At 36.1% G+C, this 20,557-nt stretch overlaps 1 protein-coding gene across 2 annotated transcripts in view; it reads right to left on the reverse strand.

Annotated features, from left to right (window-relative positions):
* Window positions 1–4,176: 4,176 nt before the first annotated feature.
* The window catches only part of LOC136262388 (uncharacterized), a 39,005-nt gene continuing 22,624 nt past the window's right edge, over window positions 4,177–20,557 (reverse strand). For both annotated transcript variants that reach the window (XM_066056638.1, XM_066056637.1), the window contains 17 exons: window positions 20,090–20,179; window positions 18,126–18,209; window positions 13,369–13,431; window positions 13,256–13,315; window positions 12,364–12,447; window positions 11,675–11,758; window positions 9,483–9,545; window positions 9,344–9,403; window positions 8,852–8,953; window positions 8,449–8,520; window positions 7,347–7,409; window positions 7,177–7,291; window positions 7,020–7,114; window positions 5,703–5,765; window positions 4,854–4,934; window positions 4,401–4,517; window positions 4,177–4,330 (listed from right to left, as the gene is read on the reverse strand). In XM_066056638.1, coding sequence (XP_065912710.1) covers window positions 4,295–4,330; window positions 4,401–4,517; window positions 4,854–4,934; window positions 5,703–5,765; window positions 7,020–7,114; window positions 7,177–7,291; window positions 7,347–7,409; window positions 8,449–8,520; window positions 8,852–8,953; window positions 9,344–9,403; window positions 9,483–9,545; window positions 11,675–11,758; window positions 12,364–12,447; window positions 13,256–13,315; window positions 13,369–13,431; window positions 18,126–18,209; window positions 20,090–20,179 — 1,332 coding nt within the window. In that variant the 3' untranslated portion in view covers window positions 4,177–4,294. The remainder of the gene's footprint in view (window positions 4,331–4,400; window positions 4,518–4,853; window positions 4,935–5,702; window positions 5,766–7,019; window positions 7,115–7,176; window positions 7,292–7,346; window positions 7,410–8,448; window positions 8,521–8,851; window positions 8,954–9,343; window positions 9,404–9,482; window positions 9,546–11,674; window positions 11,759–12,363; window positions 12,448–13,255; window positions 13,316–13,368; window positions 13,432–18,125; window positions 18,210–20,089; window positions 20,180–20,557) is intronic.

Below are 20,557 nucleotides of genomic sequence, written 5' to 3' on the forward strand. Positions count from 1 at the left end.
CGTGGGGCACTTATATGCATCATAATTAATGTACTTTTTGCATAAAATATAGCAATTTGCTGAGTTTTGATTCATTAAAATATTGAAAGTCTCTCAGCGGCTGGGGGCTGTGCCCCCAGACCCCTGCTTCTGGCAACTCAATGCTGCTGCTGGAACCCCCCTTCAAAAAATCCTGGCTACGCCCCTGGGATATATACATGTAATCAATGAGTAACTAGTGACTAACTACCCTAACTCTGGCCTCAGGAAAATAAAGACATAAATGATCAAATTTATGTGCAAAAATGGCCATAAAGGTCACCAAAGGTCGAATTGGTGATGATATACTATTATTATTATTATGTCATCAGTGGGAGGATATATACTAGCTATATATGTGTGGAAAATTTCATGGTTTTGTGAAAAGGTGCCAGCACGATTTTTGCATTGTGCTACTATACTGATTACATTCTAATTGCAGCTTGCATCCCTATAAAGAGACAAGCTATTCTCGTATCACCTTTTCCCATGCGCAACTCAAAAGTCTCACAGTAATCACATGCATGCAATCATCGCTAATAGCTACAAATAACAAATCAAATCATTGAATTTTTTGTTAATGATCAAGTGACTATTTGGCTCCATGCACGCATGTCTTTACTATAGCTTAATTAGCATGCATTTACTTTCCTCTTATTGAGATTCTCAGTCATAAAACCATGATGGACTATTTTGATTTTTAAAATCCTGTACTGCAATTTATTGTGCTTCTGCAGCACGTGCAGATATAAAGATATCAGAGCACTACGTGGAAGCTGTTCGAAGAAGAGTTACTAGATTTGTACCTAACCTTGACTTATTTTGATAGACTGAAATAAAAAATTCCAATCAGGCCATGCAGTATTTTGTGTCAGTGTCATTATCAAGTCCATCCTCAATCTTCTATAATACAATGAGGGAAAGTTTATGACTACTATCTGACGTATAGTTATGACCACCAAAATTAAAACTTTGCTGGATGTACATTACAATTTACTATAACATTATCAGTTGTAATGTCGCTTTGCTATTTTTTGAGCCAGTAAGTGGGTAGTTATTCACACAAATTCAGTACCAGTAACAGTCAAGTTAGTGTTGTGTTAAGTGTACAATTTGTTCCAGAATTGCACAAATGTGTGTGATCACATGCATAATAACTATTCTTCAAGCATTGTTTATATATATAGTACAGTTCTATTAGTCATTGCATCATGCACTCTTAGAACACTTTAATGGATTGACCATATACTAGCTATATCACTTTCTTGTACTCAAATAACTTCGTAATGCTGCTATCTGATTGGCTGCTTTAAAGTTAATTAGTACATGCGGTTATTATAAGCAGCAATCATGCAAGTTGCTTTCAACAAGGCCATTATTTTGGTCCAATGTAATGTCTTAAGGATTTACATGCAGGTCAATTTTCTATGTAAAAATGGACATAGAAGTCACATCTGTGATGGTACTATATATGTCGTGAGGGGTACAGTACTATTTACATTAAGGGTTCATGGTTTTATAAAAAGAGTATGATTTCATTATTATTTTGGGGGCTATATGTATATACCACTGCCTGAGTGTTTTATACCCACAATGTGTTGACACGGAAAGACACTGGACAAAGTTTGTGAAGAACTTCAGCTACCTGTAAAGTTTCTGCCAGGAACCCAATATCATGTAACATTATCAGACTTTGTTGTGATCTATTTGCTTGTATTTAATTATGGCCAACCACGATTAAGATCAGACTGAAGGTTGTTTTGAACATTTTATAGGGTTTCATACACCACAATGATGAAGCTCAGTATCATTGGCATACATGAATATCACCAGTAGCTAAGTCATTATAGAAAACATTGAAGAACCTAAAATAATATCAAGCTTTAACTTACCAATGCAAACAGAGTCCCAGTTAGATTGGTATATAATCACCAAACTTTACTACTTCTGGATGAGATGCTCTGGTTGATTACCCTAGTCGGTATAGCTTGCCCAGAAGCATTTTGTCAGTCACTACCAAACACTGAACACTATAGCTAGTTGTATTTTCTTTGTTTGCAATGATTGGTTAAATATCAACAACGTATAATTGCATAATTACAAAGCATGAAACTATTTACATTAATCATACAAGGAATCAACTGATTATATTATGCATGGTAGACCAAGTGAAATTTTAAAATAAATCAATAGTGACCGTGCATTAACTGTGACAAGGTAATCATTAAAGGCTCTTACAGATCATCTCACTTTTAATTATTGTCGGTTTTTGTGGTTTGAATAGATTTAAAATTGTGATGCCTATAATAATTATATTTATAGATGAGTTGTTACTGACTATAATGAATCTGATATCAATGTGTCTAAAGGCATGTCCACACGAATTCGAATTAGGAACCGGATGCAAAACGAATTCAGTTAAGATTGCTATATTAATAATTGTTATATCCCTGTGAAGTCATCGATGGTAAATATTTAGCTAGTTCAGTAAGGTATAGTCATTATGTGTAGTGTAGTCCTTGTCGGCCTGGTTGCTCATCTCTCAGTTTTGATCTACAACTAAAACTACAGTGTACTAAAGTCTCTACAGCCAAGACTATTACTATTATATGGTTCTGCCCCCCATAAGGAGGATTTAATTGTCTGCATTAAATCTTATCACATGATTAGTGCACAAATATACTACAGTGGTCCCTGTACTATTCAAACTCATTGGGCTCTTAAGTGTGTTTGGATAATGGAAAAGTTTACATTTTTATACAGAGCTCAGATAAATACTCTAATAGAATAAATTATACACTTTATGTATAGGACAGTCACTTCCACAGTTCAGATAACAGAACATTTGGATAATTGATGGCCAGATAATGGAGGGACCACTGTGCTGGGTACGTGACCATGCGCGTGGCAACTTAGTCTTTAATTTCTTTGTTTATACACCTAGTAACAGCTGGTGCTAGTATAAGCTTGATGGCATAGTATCCATTCAGAGCAAAAGAAGGAAGGAATACTTGTAAGCATACAAACATTTGATATTGTGGTATAATACATGCATGTCACATTATAGGTATGGCTACAAGTAGTTAGTATTTGTGAGTACTTGTTCATCAACAGTCAACACTAGAGATCGTTTGAATACTAAAATCCATCTACACTTCAAGTAGTTACTCTGTATATCTTAGTTGTTAGAATCTGTCAACCTGAGGACAACGTTTGCAAGACTGCCCACAAATTAATTATCAAAGCCACATGCTGAGGTAATTGATTGTGGCTAGCTAAAGCAATATTGTCTGAGGCACTCTAAATTTTGCATAGAAACTGTCAGTCAGCATCTTCCATCTATCTTTAAATAATTCAGACTACAATAGATAAGTAATGGTGAGACAAACCGGCAAACTGCAGTCATTACATCTATATAGCTATAGCTATTCCTTATAGCCATGGAAGCATTCCTACTGCACCACATTTACCACTTATGCACAATGTGTATTTGTGAAATAAAGTCTTTACTAAAATCTATATGTCACCTGCTGAGCAAAAAACCTGACTTGTTTACATAATTCTGTTTTTGAGATAAATGCCATTAAAATGCATTGGGTAAAAGCGTGTGATACATAATGCATGTTTTAATGTCTTCAGTAAACAGTAAAGGAAGACTCAAATCAAAATATCTAATATACCAATGGAATTGCCTCTTCATGGAGAGTAAGAATATCTGTTTTGTTTCTGTATTATGAAGCAAACGTGAGTTACGTGTATTTGATTATGTTGTGGTAAAACATAACTATGTACCCTGTGCATGGTGAAGGTATGTGTGTGGTGTGTGTATGTATGTACTGTACAATTATATACAGTAGAACCTCGATTATCTGAATCTCAAATATCTAAACCCTCGATTATCCAAACAGTATAAGTGAGTGCTCTATTAGAGTATTTAGTCATAAGGTAAACGTTTTATTCTAGTAGTGCATGTTCTATTAGAGTAGTTGAACAGAACTCCCTATATAAATGAATGAGCTTCGTTTATCTGAACAACTTCACTTATCTGAATACTTTTATGATTGAACTGGCACACAGGTAACTGGCACACAGGTGTTTGGATAATGGAGGTCCTACTGTACCCACATCTATGTAGCTAGCTACCTGCATATACACATGTACACAATAGACATACGAGGATAACAAAATATATCACACAAGTTCCACCTAATGTGCTTCCAGTTAATCTTTATATGTTAGTGTATAGCTTTAGTCTACCAGTTATGACATAAATGATCTATAGCAGCTTCTGAGCTTTACAATACTCTTCAGCCTACAAAGAGTACAAAAACACATTTTAAATACAAATAGCAATACCGATATACTCATAATATAATTCTCACATTGCACTCAACAGCAGTTTCACGAGAAGAACACCAGTAGGCTGGTCCCCATGTACATCTGCTACTACCCATCAGTTCATTAGCTGCCTTAGTAATAGATGAACACAACTTCAACTCCTAATATACAAAAATTAACATATACACAACATACGTACATATAAAGAATTGATCACAAACCACTGTAGTGGTGTATGCATGGATTTTTTGCAAACTTAAAATAGTGCAGTCACCTAGGTAACACTAAAATCACTTTGTTCACAAATATTGGCTGTTCACAGCCAGGAAGCTTAAACATTCATTTCTCTTAGTACACTGTATTATAAAGTACATACTGTAAGGAACTAGTAGGAAGTGAAATAATGTACTATATAGTGGTTGTGACACACTATACAGTGGTTGCGACACACCATACAGTGGTTGTGACACACCATACAAACACACACAAATACTTACTGAACAGATTACATGTGGAGTTTGGCCAACTAGAATTCGATCAATAATTTCATATCCAAATTCATTCAGCAAGTCAGTACACTACAAACAACAACAGTATGCAATGAAGTCATACAAATGATACTAAAAGCAGCCATAAATAAATGAATGGAGTAGCTAGCGTTTATAGATGATAGTAGCATATGACGTAGCATGATGCGGTTAGCTACCACTAAATACAACAATGAGCTTGTAATAGCAGAAATAATCACATAGCAGAGCCTTTAGTTAACAATACCAGCAGAGAACAATGGCTACCAGTTATAGTGTGCTAGTAGTGGCAATAATAAATATGTAGCAGCCAAACTACTAACAGCATTATTAATATATAACTAATTATCACAGATATTCTCTGAGTCAGTGGATATAGGTGACTAGTTTTTCAATGACTACAATTATCATCAGGATTGTAACATGCCAATATACAAAGAATTTTCATCGTTCTGCCACAATGTCCTGGCAAACCAGAATTGGCCGGACAGTTGCCTAAACTGACTGGACATAGCAGATTGTGTCCACTATAGCATAACAGAATGACCTTATACTGGTAATATGTCACATGACCCTGTTGTAGCTGTAAAGTGGTTACAGTACTTCCTTGAGTTGTAAGACTGTATACTATCTCCTAGCAACCAAGTATTGATAGAATTAATAGATATGCCAGCTCAGCCTGTAGGTTCATTCCTTGTGATTTTGATGGGACAGTGTGCCTGGACAGACATCTATGCAATTACACTGGATTTTGTCCAGTGTCTAGATTTACCAAAAGCTCTGCTGTTATGTAGGTATAACTACAACCCACATACATACCGTGTCTTGTATATCTGATGGTAACACATTGCAAACTTGTTCCAAGACCTCAATAATCTCCTCCTAAAGCAACAAACAAAAAGCTAACTAATATGACAATTAATAATATCTGAATGTTTGAGACCAGCAGAGCAAAAACTTGCCATGTTTGCCAATTTTTTTTTGCTATAAAAAAACATACATACCTGTATCACTTGATTACAATCTGATAAAAAGTTTATCATCATTGTTTTTATTGGAATAGTTTTTTTTGTTTGTGCACACAGAGGAACATTGGGAAGGCATTATGTAATAGTTGTAACACAGATCAGGCAAAGCCTGAATGCCCCGTGTTACAGCTAATATGTAACACTTATCAGGCTGATAGCCTGTACAGGGCAATTAATCGCCCAAGCCAATACGAGTGCAGCCACTGGATGTATCATATATGCATAACTAAATTTTTGATTATGGATCAGCAGTTAGTACCTTCTGGTTACTTTCAGTTATGATGAACGGACATATCCTACAGATATCATGGAGAATTTCAGTTACGCGAGTTTAATGTTTTAATCAGTGCTATTAAAAGTTATGAAGTTCACTAAAGGCTGCTCCGTGCAGAGTGGAAACTTCATGATGGGAGTGTGTTCGTATTCAAAAACATGTGGAAATGATTGGTGAATAATCTATAGCACTCGTACTTACCTTAGCCCAACATCTTTCAACTCGTAGGATGGCGAGGACAACAAAAGCTCTCAGCCTGAGTGGTTTTCATAGCAAAATCCAAGTTGTGCATCCTAATCACGTGAGTACTAATCGATCTCCACAATCTATTTCAGCCTCAACATCTATATAATCACTGCCCAGTTGTAGCCTGGGCTACATTTCATATGTAGCCTGGCTAGCTGGGCTACATACGAAATGTAGCCTGGGAAGCTCCTTTGATCCGAGGTGTGAAAGTGTTACATGCCTTGATGATTTACTGGTTCATACTGAGCCAAGTCCTGTCTTGTTTTGTTTCAGTTGTAAGCACTTGCAATCTATTTGTTGTATAGCTGCTGTGCAATACTACAAATTGAATTTGTTGCTGTTCCAACAGTCAGAACTATTCAACATAATTAACTGAAACTTTGGCAAACCACTCTTGCTATTATAGGTAACAGAGAAGCAAAACAAAAAGAAATTGAGTGTGTGAACCTGGCAGGTTTTTGCTCAGCTGGCTGGATAAAGGGAAATTCTTACTGTTTCATAAACATTGAACCAATTTACACACGTTACACAAGAAGACATTTTAAATGCATATATACAGACAGCTGTATATAACATATACAAACGTACGATTGTTGAATTTGAATCCAAAAACGCATCCAGGTACTTGGTTACATAGAGGCATAGATCACATTCTACTCCCCCTACTGGGATATTGCTTTTAACTACACACACAAGAAAGAAAACATTTGTTAAATAACAAAAACAGTTAAACTAGTTTATATACCATTCTTTGTTGACGTAGTACACAGATGAATAACGACACAGACAGCATTCGGCCCAACATCATTTATCAATGCATCAATGATGTCTTTACCATATTTATTGACAAAATCTTGGCACTATAAATCACATCACATTTATCATCACTTCCATTATTTGACTAACTATATATACCTCAGCTGTGATGGTACTTGGAAGTTCACTACAAATATTGTCTACCAGATGAATAATTTCATCCTATAGATAAAGAATGCATTATTATACATTATGTACTTGGAAGAAATGTACACACATCTATAGAACAAAGTACTGTAGTAGCTCATGACGTGACAGATAGCTACAAAATTTTTAATATATGCAACTGGCACAAAGTATTTAATGTGGAGGTCAAGTGGTTACGTAACACACAATTGCAGTGAATTTAATCTTTGGTTATGTATAGGTTTAGCAGAAAATTTAGAGCAAAGATTGAGGAGACACAAACCAGTACCCTTGCAGTGTAAAGAAGGCCTTGTATCAGTTGCATAAAAGGTTATTATAACGTATTCTCAACATGTGTAATATTCTGATGAATAGGAACAGCTTTAGCTAACTGTTGGTGTACTCAATTCATTGCACATGCTAAACACTGAGTTTGAAACATTACAAGCACCTGCCTAGTTGTACTGAACTACATTCTTTGGTTTTTGGAATGCATATATACCACTGCATATTAGGCTGAAGAAATGATGCAATAGTCATAGTAACAAGCTAACTATATACTAATATACCACACACCATGTATTCAAATTTCAATACCACCGAACACTAGTTGGAATTGGTTATTAGCTGGACAATTGAGGAGGTGGTGTTACTGCTACTATATATTAGACTTCAATGCTGCATGTATATATTTGTAACAAAACTTGTATCCACAGATGTTGCTATATCACACTAAGGGCTCATGTGACTGTTCCACCACTTGTTTATAGCTTTACTCTTTGCTGTGGAAGTCAAATTACAACAGCTCTTTGTTTGTATTTGTTTTCTAGATATACTATCTATGTCACGAATAAAATAAACTACCAAAACTCCATATTCAGTATGTATGTATGTATTGGCAGTCTATTTGCTTGAGCTTTCCTTAGTGACAGCTGATGTTTGTTGCGCCCACATAATAATCTTACTTGTTTTCACATAACAAGTTATATAAAGTGTGTGCCCATTATTGCTTGACTGCCACCTTAAATGACTTACATAGTACTACAGCAGATTATTCATAATACATAATACAGACCTCTGTTGCATTGATTGGTAGTTGAGCTTCTATTTCTTTCATCACATATTCACACAGCACACAGAGGACACCCTGTGAAAGTAACAAAGTAGTTATACAATACTACAAACCATATAATTGTGAGTGCACATAAGTACACAGCTTAACTCTTATTGACACTACAGTGGGTCTGATCCCCAATGTTCTCAGGTAATGACAAAAGTGATCAGATAACTTAAGAGTCCACCCATTTACATTGAGCTCTGTTAAACTATGCTATCAAAACTCTAAAAGTCATTTTTAATTTTAAGGGTACAAGCAATGGATCACAATATACCAGTATGTACTACACTGTTAATAAACACATACGCTACATAAATATTACAAGAAATGACTGCTGAAGTTACAAGAATAATATCCTTACTGCCTCTGGCTCTTGGTATTTATGCACACTAGCCACTTCTTGGTTCACTGGTAGTTGAGACTTAGGGCACAATCCAATCAATCCACAAATATCACCAGTGTCCTATACAATAGAAAATGTTACACCTGCTACATACTGTTAAGGGAAGGGGTGGCTGAAAAGTGGTGGGAGCACTTTAGCAATAAAAGTTACAAAGTGCTTTGTGGTCAGATCTGGGTACATACCCACAAGAAAATTTTCAGGTCTTCCTATCACAGGTAAACTACACAGCAGCTTACAGTTTTTAAGGTACTGTTCTATGAAAGTGGTTGATTGCTCTACTAGAACATCTTAATGTCTAGTTACCACCATTGACCAATAACACGGGAGAGGTCAATAACACTAAGGAGAGATTGTGGCTTATGTGGTTAAGGAGTCTTTATCTCTCAATCATATTGTAACAACTCTTCTACCACATTATACATATATTTCGTACATGTATGGATTACTTACAACTTCAGTTTTTAGCAGGGTCCATACTACATTAAAATATTCCTTCACATATTTCAAACACTAAAGTAACAAAAAGTACAAGTACATAAAACAAAACAGACTATACACATTTCCATACAAACAATGAACAGTAAGTAACCTCTGCTGATGTATTTGACGGGGAAAGATTACAAAAATCTTCAAGAAGTGCTTTGACCTCATCCTAAAGGGAAACATTTACCATAATCACATTTGGTATAATAGTACTGTGGGAATAAGTTATGTACTCAAACAATATGGTGGAACATGACTCACTATATCATACAGTTACAAATAATTACAGACACAAAATCAATAATTACAAGTATAAAAAAAATGTACGGAAACAAGGGAGGCTGCTTACACCTGCAGATATACTGGTGGACTGAATCAGTACATATCTGCAGGTATAGGCAACCTCCTTTGTTTCACTACTTTTTCCTTTGTTCCTAATCAAACTTATTTTTCCTTATACTTGTTAACTTTTTTGTAACATTATTATAACTAGTACAGGTATACAGGTAATAATTTTGTAGTGACATACTCAATTGTCTTTCTACACATCCTTCTACCCAATTAGTTTTGTCATTTGACTGTGTATTTGTTTCCAGATTGCACATGTTCTGTTGTACCAACTCAGGGGAGTATCCAGGATTTTGCCAAGGTGGTTTGCCCCCAGCCGCTGACAAATTTATATAATAAAATCACTCAAAATTTACTGGTTTATGTTCACTGAATAATACGAATCATGCTATTGTATGCTTAGTTTCCTAGTTCCCTTTAAGTCCTATCAATTATGGTTTATGTCTGGTCAAGAGGTTTTTGCTACAAGCCTAAACAAGTTTGTCAAGTTCAAATTTTGAAGGGGTTTCTGAAACCCCAATAAATACACTCTTGCAGCTATGACAGATTGAAGTCCACTTCCTGGGCTTCTTGCCTGCTGTGATGGATTGGTACTCACTTTCTAAAACACTACAAGATGATTTTTCATGTCAACATACTTTTAGAATGTGTGTATTAGCGTTTTGTGTTGATCCACCTAGCAACATATAGCCGTTTACAATGATGATTAGTAAAGCAGCTTATGCATGCTTGTACATGGCAGAACAGGTTTTTTGTGCCATTATAATTTACATCTATTCTTAAATTACTGCCTAAAGCTATTAAGGAGCTATGCAAGGTCCAAAACAAATTTTGACAAATGCTAAAGTGGAGGTATGAAAACTCACCGAGTCAATAATCACTAGTTTAGCATAGGAACACTGTAACGCAAGACCATCTGTGTGATACCATAGCAAAGCCATTTCCTGGGACCGCTTGTTGAACAAATTGCAAAACCATATGGTACACATGTGAGAAGCTATATTGATGAAAACCAAGAGGACAATACACGCCACAAATTATAATTGCACTACTGGGATATGCGCTTGCAAATAAATCTGCATTTTACGTGTATTTTGTTACAGTTGCGTTTCGACTCTAGTAGAAAAGTGTAATGGAAACCACTTCCCATCGTTCTTGGTTTAACACAGCTGATTTTAGATCCAAGGTTTTCGTCTGTAACTTGTCCGGAAATTTGGAGGGTTAGTGCACTAGTAGTTGTTGAATAAGTTCATAGTAAGAATAGGAGGCATAGTTCTGTCATAGCCATAGATGGCCGATAATTGTGCAATAGAAAATGTATGGCTGGTCAATAATAGGTGCCGATGGTTGATAAATGGTTATTTACAGTCTAACATATAGAGATTGTCAGTGAAATAACCTATCTGATTCAGACTAAGTTTACGAGATAACTCACAAATAGACTGATGAAAACTGAAAATTGATAGGACAAACCAACAGGAGTTGTGATGTGAATGACCAACCTGGTCGATAATTTGCCACTATAATCAATCCACCTACTTCAACTGTTGGAGACATGGTGTTCCTGGTATATTCTTATATTGTATTAACAATAAAAGAAGCCATAGATGAAGCGCTCGTGAAATTACAACTTTGTTATACTGTACCTTAAAGTGATGGGCCAAAACAACATCTAACATAGAAACAATCAAGCTTGTAGCATTAGCCGTTATTTAATTACACTTGCCTGAAGACATTAATAAGCATTTAGCAAATAGGAAATTTAGCTATATAAAAATTTCACAGCAACTCATCAGAAGCATTTCCAGGTCACCTTAAAGACACATTTGAGCTTCATATACCTAACCAATACTACAAAGTCAGTCAGGAAGGATGAGAATGGTTTTTTACGATAGTTTTAGACATCAACCATTGACCCTTACAATGTAATGTATGGTGTCATTTATTTACCTTGTCCTTTGTGCTATCAACAAACGGCTTGACAAACCCAACTATCATTTGACAAATTTCACAAGTCACATTACTCTGCTTCACCTGCAAAATAAAAAGAAACAAAAACTTTAGCTTTAAAAAATTAATAAATGGTCAACGGTCTTACACACAAGCACCTATAGTGGGATCTACATTAACTAAATACATTGCACCAGTTTAATCACATTACTGTTAAGATAAGTGAATTTATTTGCTAGGTAATTTACTTAAAGTCCTGTTCAACTGCTCTAGTATTGAACATACATCCACTGTAAAATACTCTAATAAAACAGTCATTTCTATTGCATGTCCATCTGTTGTCAGAAGCATGGCATATGTACATGTTTGTATTTGAATTTTCACACAAAAACTGTTCACTTTCTAACAACTATATAAATTGTCCATTCATCACAGATGTGCTTTTTGCTACAGTACAATATCTGTAGAACTGCATAGCCATGTGCAAAAAAAAAAATTAATAAATAAAAATCTACAAGAGCAATTTGTCAAAATCTGGGATGGTATATACTAATAGCAATTGGCCACGTCACCAGACAGTTTTTCACACCATATATATAATATTCTTGTAAACAAATTAAATACAAATAAATATTCCTTTCATTACAAGTTTTAGCCTTCAAGAGAATACATACACAGTATACACATACCTTATTAGGTACTGATACTAGAGTTGGCTGTTTCACAATAGCATTATCACACAATCTAATCTCTGTACAAATTTTACCACTGTCCTATAACACACAGCACATTTGAGTATTATTAGAATGACCAGCAATTGTTTTTATAATATTCAACATTGATACATAAAAACATTGGTGATAAACGTTGACAACAGTTGGCGAAGATTTTACTATGAAAAATTTGTAAACATCATCTATGGGGAGGGGACTCAGGGAAGGAGGAACGATTTAGTAGGGCTGAAACAAATAGTAATACTCGACAAGTACTCGTTAAGGATTTTGATTCTCGGATAGTAAAATTGGTACTCGAGTACTCGTTAAGATCACATGACCCAGCTCACATGATGTATTTGTCATCAGGGAGTGACACAATGAAGGCTGTAGAGTTGGATTGGCATAATTTTTTTTGTCAGGGACACTAACATTAGTACTTTAATACAGTGTGTGTATCATTGTTGTTATTTGAAAAGCTGTAAACTGTTTAAGGTTGGTAACATGTCTAATGTGTATAACTACATGCAACTAATATTTGTGAGTACTCAATCGTTAACTCTACAGAGTATTCAAATGCTAAAAAACCATGATCGTTTCAGCCCTACGATTTAGCAATAACAGTTACACAGTGGGATTTGAAGCATACTGTACATGGATGGGTCAGGTCTGAGGGCATGCCCTCAAGAAATTTATTGGATCTAAGGTAGATTGCAGGTAAATTATGTAGCCATTATAGTTGTTAAAGTGACTGGTCTATGAAAGTGGTTGACTGCTCATCTCAATGTTTTGTTACCAGCACTGAACATGGTCTATGTGGTTATATACATATTTCATCAGACTGTCTACACATGTGTAAATTACTTACAACTCCATCTTTTAGCAGGGCCCATATTATACCAAAATAATCCTTCACATATGTCAAACACTAAAGTAACAAAAGTACAAGTATAATAAAACAAAACAAAGAGCAGTAATTACCTGCGATGATGTATTTGATGGGAGAAGATTACAAACATCTTCAAGAATTGTTCTTACCTCATCCTAGAGGGAGAAAGATTTGCCACAATCTTATTATACTGTGGGAATAAGTTGTGCACTTAAAAATATGGTGGAACATAGTTCACATATATCATACAGTCACAGGTACAAATATATATGAAGAAGAAAAAGAAGTTTGGAGTAAAAGATCAAAGTAAAAATAGTGCAGAACAGTTTACGTGACCGCAGTGCTACATTGAGGTAGCTACTGCACTGTGTGTGGGGAGTACAACTGATCATACAGCTCCTGACCCTAAAATTGAGACAACAAGGACAATTGACTGGAGAAGAAAGCACCTCAGAGGAAGAGGAGGAAAAAGGTAGTAAGGTATGTCAGGATTGAAGTTAATTGTTTCACTGAAGGTTGCTTGGTGAGTCTCATATAGTTTTGTGTATGTTTTTGTTTAACTCCAGCTCGAATCTGGAAGTTCTTTAAACCAGTAAAACCACTTCCTTGCACATGCTACATGAAAAGTATAGCACTCAAAGAGTGGTCTTGAGAAATATAATACTAGGCTTCGCTTCGTGCTGTATTTGTCTCTCACGCACTCTTTTACATGCTATTTTTGAATATAGCACTCGCAGCAGTGCTTTAACTAACAAGTATTTCAAAAAATTTGGAATTTTCAACTAGAGTAGGGACCATAGCACATCGATAAAAAGTACTGAAACAAGCTGGAGTAGTGCATGATATTAAATCATAGTAAAACAATAAGAAGTGTTATATCCCTACTGTGCATGTTAACTTTTTGTAAATAATATTATTATGATTGGTGAACCCACGCATACTGCATTTGAAATGGCGCCGCACGCCCCAGCTATATCGTCTGAAAAAGTGAAGTTTCCATTACGCTTCGTTGTCAGCTATGTTCAACCCATTACACAGCAGTACAAATCAAGAACTGCTTGAAAAGTAGGCTTGAGCCAATTATGCTTTGAAAATAGCCTATTATGCTTTTGAGCAGTGCTCAAAAAGTCAGCCTATTATGCTCACATTATGCTTTCAAAATCAAGATTATGCTCTAGAGTTGGCTGTTTTACTACAGTATATCAGCCTTTCCTGACTGCTGTATTAGAGTAAGTGACTGCTCTATTAGAGTATCTCGATCTTATTTCTGTGAAGGGTGAATAATCAGCCAAGAAACAATAAAAATAATAGCATCGCACAATTTCTTGATATGAAATGTAGTATCAAACCATCATCACACACCAACATTATCGAGAATGCTTTTTTACAGGACTTTTAAAGAATGGAATGAGCTGCCACCATCTAGTTAAGACGAACTCCTGGACCAACATTTATAAGTCAATTTATATTATTGGATGCACATTGCTGTCTTTCCAATATAATATAACCATAATCATAATGAAAATGTAATGTACTCACATTTTTGGCACGCACATTGTGCATTTAATTTAAAATCTTGAAAATCATCCTATGTGACCAGATTTTACAAAACCGATCCAAATCGCACATCAGGCAAAATCAAACTAACACCTCCAGTGGATAGCTACACTATCGTACTAGTAGTTTTGACACTCAGTACCACTCAAACTACTCGAGACTGCTTTCAACAGATTTCTTTTCTGGGTGGTGTGCCGAACTCGAATGGCGGTGTTAGGCCTTGTGAAGGACCTGGCTTGGCAAGAATCAGTTTTTTACTGGTGGACAGCCTGATAATGTTGGCCAGACGTTTTTTCTATGGATTTTGCTACATATCAACCACTAAGGAGCCAGCACAGCCCTGTAATCTCGTCTCTGGACTCCAATAGTGGTCTGCCTCCATTTTGAGATCTAACCCTTGCCCACCCCTTTGTGAGTACTCGTGATACTACTTCGCTCATCCAACAGCTCAAATTTTCTATCTTATTTGGCGGGAAACTCCACGAGCAGCTACAAATACTGGAAGTGGTCTGAAAGGTAACAGATTGATGCATCTTTAGTGTAAATTTCATACGCGTGCTTGCTATCCTGGGAGAGTTATGCTGGCTTGAATTCTTTAAAATCGTTTATCTCGAAACTTCTGATGTGCGATGTGGATCGTTTTTCCAAAATCCAGTCACCTATTATGCTGGCATTATGCTTGATGCTTTTGTCAGCCTATTATGCTCGAATTGGTGCAAGCCTATCGAAAAGCACCTCTGCAACCCACGCATACTGAAAGAAAGGGTTGGTGCCGCGTGCCCCAGTTATATAAATTATCGTCTGAAAGTGAAGTATCCATTACGCTTCTTTGTTGGCTATGTTCAACCTGTTACACAGCAGTACGTCTCAAAAACTGTTCGAAAAGCACCTCTGCAATGAAAACAGCCACTATTAAAAATACAGACAATTTCCGTTATGAAGGGAAGTCATCATGTGCTATCGCCAAATCGACACTTTTTGCTGTCAGCAAAGATGAATGGGACACAAGGGAGGACACTGGTAAGTCCATGAAGAATGCATTGTATGTGCTGCGGTATGCCAAAAGGCACCTCTTGGGCCGAAGCGACGACAAACAGTGAAAAAATCAAGCCCGTAGCCTTAGCCCTTATCGAGTTACGCTTGTCTGAAGGCATCAGTCAGTCAGTCAGTCAGTAGAAAATTCCGTTAAATAAATAATTTTTAAAATTCCGTAGCAACTTGTTGAAACTGTTTCGGGTTGATCCGAAAGCTTGCTTGGGCTTAGTTTTACCTAACCAATACTGCCTCATTGTTGTCTGGGAAAATTGAGCCTGTTTTTTGGGTGATGTTATTTCGTGGGCCATGCCTACTCCTTTGTGGTCCCTACTATACACTACGATATATGCACAGTTTTGTAAGTTTTACTACTGTCAATACAATTATGCAAAAAAATAACACAACTATGAGATTAAGGCAATAACTAGTGCATAAACAAATGTTCTGAAATTCAAATGTTCGTTCGTTTGGGAGCATTCAAATACGAATTCATAGCATTTGAATCCTGTACACGGGCAACTGAAAATAGTACAGGACACGACATGTGCCAGATGTCAAGTTGTTAACATGTACTTCGCTATTGTTGACACTTAGTTCAAACAGCCCATTGTCTACAGTCAGGTGCATGTGAAGCCAAAAACGCTATAGGCGACAGCTAGCATGCCAGGTTTGAGGTTGATTACAGTGATAAACTACTACTTTGCTGCTGTTTACACTCACTTTACTGTCTATATGAAAGAGTATTTCAGCAAGTACATAGAATCCTCACAACAATAGGTCTTACTCCTTAGATTCAATAAATAAAAAAAATTTGATTGTGGGTTTTAAATATTAGAAACATTCGAATAATCTGCAGTTTTTCATTCAAACATTCGAATGCTCAATTCTAGCGTTCGTTTATGCACTAGCAATAACACATATCACCACTTGTGCCTACTAATAAACATGTATGGTACTATAGCCACTAAATAAAGGGGGACCAAGCCAGTAGTGGTGAGCAATAGTACCAAAATCAAAAACCATGATACAGAGTGTAAATATCAATTTATAATATGATAATATCACGATAATTATGCTTTTGACTGCTTTGCTTAGTTTCTAGCTATGTCCTGCCAGTTTCCATAGCCCTACTGTATATACATAGAACAATCCTTGAAGTGTACTGTACCTGTAATCAATCCACTTACTTTGACTGTTGGAGGCATGGTGCAAACATCACTGACAATTCCTGTTTACACTTACATAGAAACCATAGATGAACTACCTGTGAATTCGCTACACCTTTGTAGTACCTTCTGTGGTACATTGAAAATGGCAAGTGATGGGCCAAGCAACAACTACCAGTGTAAAAGTTATCGAATTACACTTGTCTGAAGTCATCAGTCAGCCTTTAAATCTGAACGTAATGTTTAGTAACAATGCACTGAAAGCGCATACGGCAATAAATTGGCTTTTATGCATGACCTCAAACAAACTATCGAACCAATAACTCTACAGCTACACCTGTATGCAATTTGTGTCATTAAATTCATGATGTAAAATGATACTTAGGGATTTATCCTTCAACAAAGTATGGGGCCAAAACTCACCAAGAAACAATGTGCACGAAATTAAAATACGCATGCCAATGCATACTTTCAGAAAAAGCATCACAACTCCATCCCAGTATACTGTATCACGCTCAAATAAACACTAGTAGCTATTGGAGAATCATGGCATATAAAGTGGAGAGCCAATGAATATACTTTCCAGGGATAGGTGGTTTTTAGACTAATGTCATTAGATAAGCTTCAGTAATACTGCTTGAAGAATAACCATAATGCTGATGGGCATAGCTATCTCTCAAGTGCAGCCAATCAAAATGCAGAGATCAGAGAGATACCCAAACCATTTTACTTGAGAGATATTGCATGCCCCAGCGAAGTCCTGAGCTTGCCCAATCTTTTCCCCAAATTAGCCTATAAGCTAAAGAGTTCTTGTTCACTGGCTTGCCTGAGATGTTAAGGTGGTTTTTAGACTAGTCATTAGACAAGATTCAGACACTGTTGGTTTAGAAGCCATCACGCATTCATCCATTAGTACTAATAATTTTGAGCTTTATAAAAATGGCTAAAGCACTCATAGGAAGCATTTCCAGGTCACCTCTCTTTTTTAATTCGTGAAAGATGAGGATGGTTTTTATTGATAGTTTTATCAGGAAAATGTCAACCATCGTAACCCCTACTATTACTGTGTGATATCATTAATTTTTATTTACCTTGTCCTTGGTGCTATCAACAAACGGCTTGGCAAATGCAACTATCCTTTGACAAATTTCACAAGTCACATTACTCTGCTTCACCTGCAAAATAAGAAGAAACACAAACTTTAGCTTAACAAAAATATTAATAAAATGGTCAAGTCTTAGGTGTATCCATTCACTGTACTGGACTACTGGACTGGACTACTGGACTGGACTGGACTACTGGACTGGACTGGACTACTGGACTGGACTACTGGACTGGACTACTGGACTCAAGTTTTTTTTCAGCCAAATCTAACCACATAAGTGTTATAGAAATCAGCACCATTCACCACAAGACATAAAACTTGCACAGAAGACATAAACAAAACTTGAACATCATTCACAAAAAAACTATATTAAAGCCTCAGTGTAGTTTGTTATCAAAAATATTTATTAATTTGCCTACTGCTAGAAATGATACAAGCACCATGCACTGTTAACACTGCTACTGCATCTGTCCATCTTCTCTAGCCTTCCTTTGCAAAGTAGTACACATTGACATAAAATTCAGCACCTACAATTATATTGAACTGATACAGCATCACCTAGCCTTTCAGCAGTCTGGAATGCGTACGTACGTGTATCCACTATAGATTTGCCAGCTCCTTGGTTTAGATGCTTGTAAATAGCAATGAGTGCACAGTGTTCAGTAAGCCAGAGAAACACTTCCCAATGGATACACTATCTAACAGGAAGGTAAGGCTACATCTCTTATTGAAAAACTGCATGTAGTGCAATTTAAACTATTAATTATGAACCTATCATACAATTAAATAGAAACTAGATTAGCTGTATGTGACTCTAAAATGCAAGACAAGACACTGAGAACCCTGAGTGTCTGGTATACATCATATAGCTAATCACTTTTAGTGGTTGGAAAAGGTGTTTGAGCAAACTGTGAGTCCAGTCCAGTAGTCCAGTCCAGTAAATGGATACACACTAATGGGACCTCCATTAACCAAACACCTGTGTGGCAGTTTAATCACTTTAGATAAGTGAATTTGTTTTAATAGATAAATCATTTGTGACCAGATCTACAACAACCTGACAAAATTTTGTATTTTTTAAAATTCTATGCTATAAAATATTTATGATCTACTTAGCTAAGTGTATGCTCTACAGCCAACAACTGTTGGAGTTACAACCCTACAAAGTAGCAACAACAGAAAAATCATTATACAACAATTACAGAGAAAATAAATTACAGGCGTTTCCCAATACAATTATAACTTAGGAACACAGCAATGTACAGAGTTGACACTTGCATCATCGTGGTTACCATGAATAGGAAAACGGGTAAGTATTTTTATCTTGTATTACCTTTCTTTACCAGACAAAATTAGTGAAGAAAAGATCGATCGCATGCTATCTCTTCAATGTGATGTAAACAAATGTCCATGTGGGTCTACTGCAACAAAACAAAGAGACTCCTTTTGTGTAGGTGAATAAAATCCTGGATTTTATAACTTGCATAATTATGTTGGGTTTTTGTAGATCCATTCACATTTAATACAGCCTTTTTCAATAGAACATATGCCCACTACAAACTACTCCAATAGAATACTCATTTCTACTGAATTACATGCTCAACTGTTGTGTTACATGTACAGTTCTATACTATTTGTGTCTGGTGATGTGTGGTATAAACCATCCCAGATCTTGACAGACCAGCATTTTTTGCACATGAGTATTTCCATTTGCAGTTTTGCTACAGACACTGTAACATAGAGTACATCTGTAGTGTGTATGTGTGTGTGTTTGTGTGTGTGTGCGTGTGTGTGTGTGTGTTTGCATTATGTGCTTCCTATCTTAATAGACAATTTACATAGTTGTTAGGAAGTGAAAAATTTTTGTATGAAAACTCACCACAAAAAAAAAGCATAGCTGGTCATCACAGGTTTAGACTATAACCTTCAAGAGAAGACATACACACATACCTTCGGTACTGATGTTTGAGCTGGCTTCTTCACAACAGTCTTCGTAGTATTGCCACACAATCCAATCTCTGCACAAACTTCACCAGTGTCCTATAAACACACAGCACATTGGAGTATTACCAGAACTACCGACAATTCTTCTTTTTACAATATTCAACATTGGTGATCTCATTAAGATTCTAACATCAATCACCAGAGGAAGTCGTATTTGCTTAAAGTGTCATCTGAATAAAATTTCATGTAAGTCTCAATAGTCACAATATTTATTAAACTGATAAATAATAGTTGAGGTTCTTTAATTAAATATCTGAGGTAGCTGAAGTATATAAATCATACTTTGGTATGCACTACTGATGGCACTATGCTACATTCATTTTCTGTGTAATCTGTTTAAATGGCAGTTAATGTAGCACACACTATACTAGACTTGAAGTGTGGGTGTTGACACACATACAATATATTGTAATA

The sequence above is a fragment of the Dysidea avara genome, chromosome 7 (genome assembly GCF_963678975.1).
Source record: "Dysidea avara chromosome 7, odDysAvar1.4, whole genome shotgun sequence".
Classification (NCBI taxonomy): Eukaryota; Metazoa; Porifera; class Demospongiae; order Dictyoceratida; family Dysideidae; genus Dysidea; species Dysidea avara.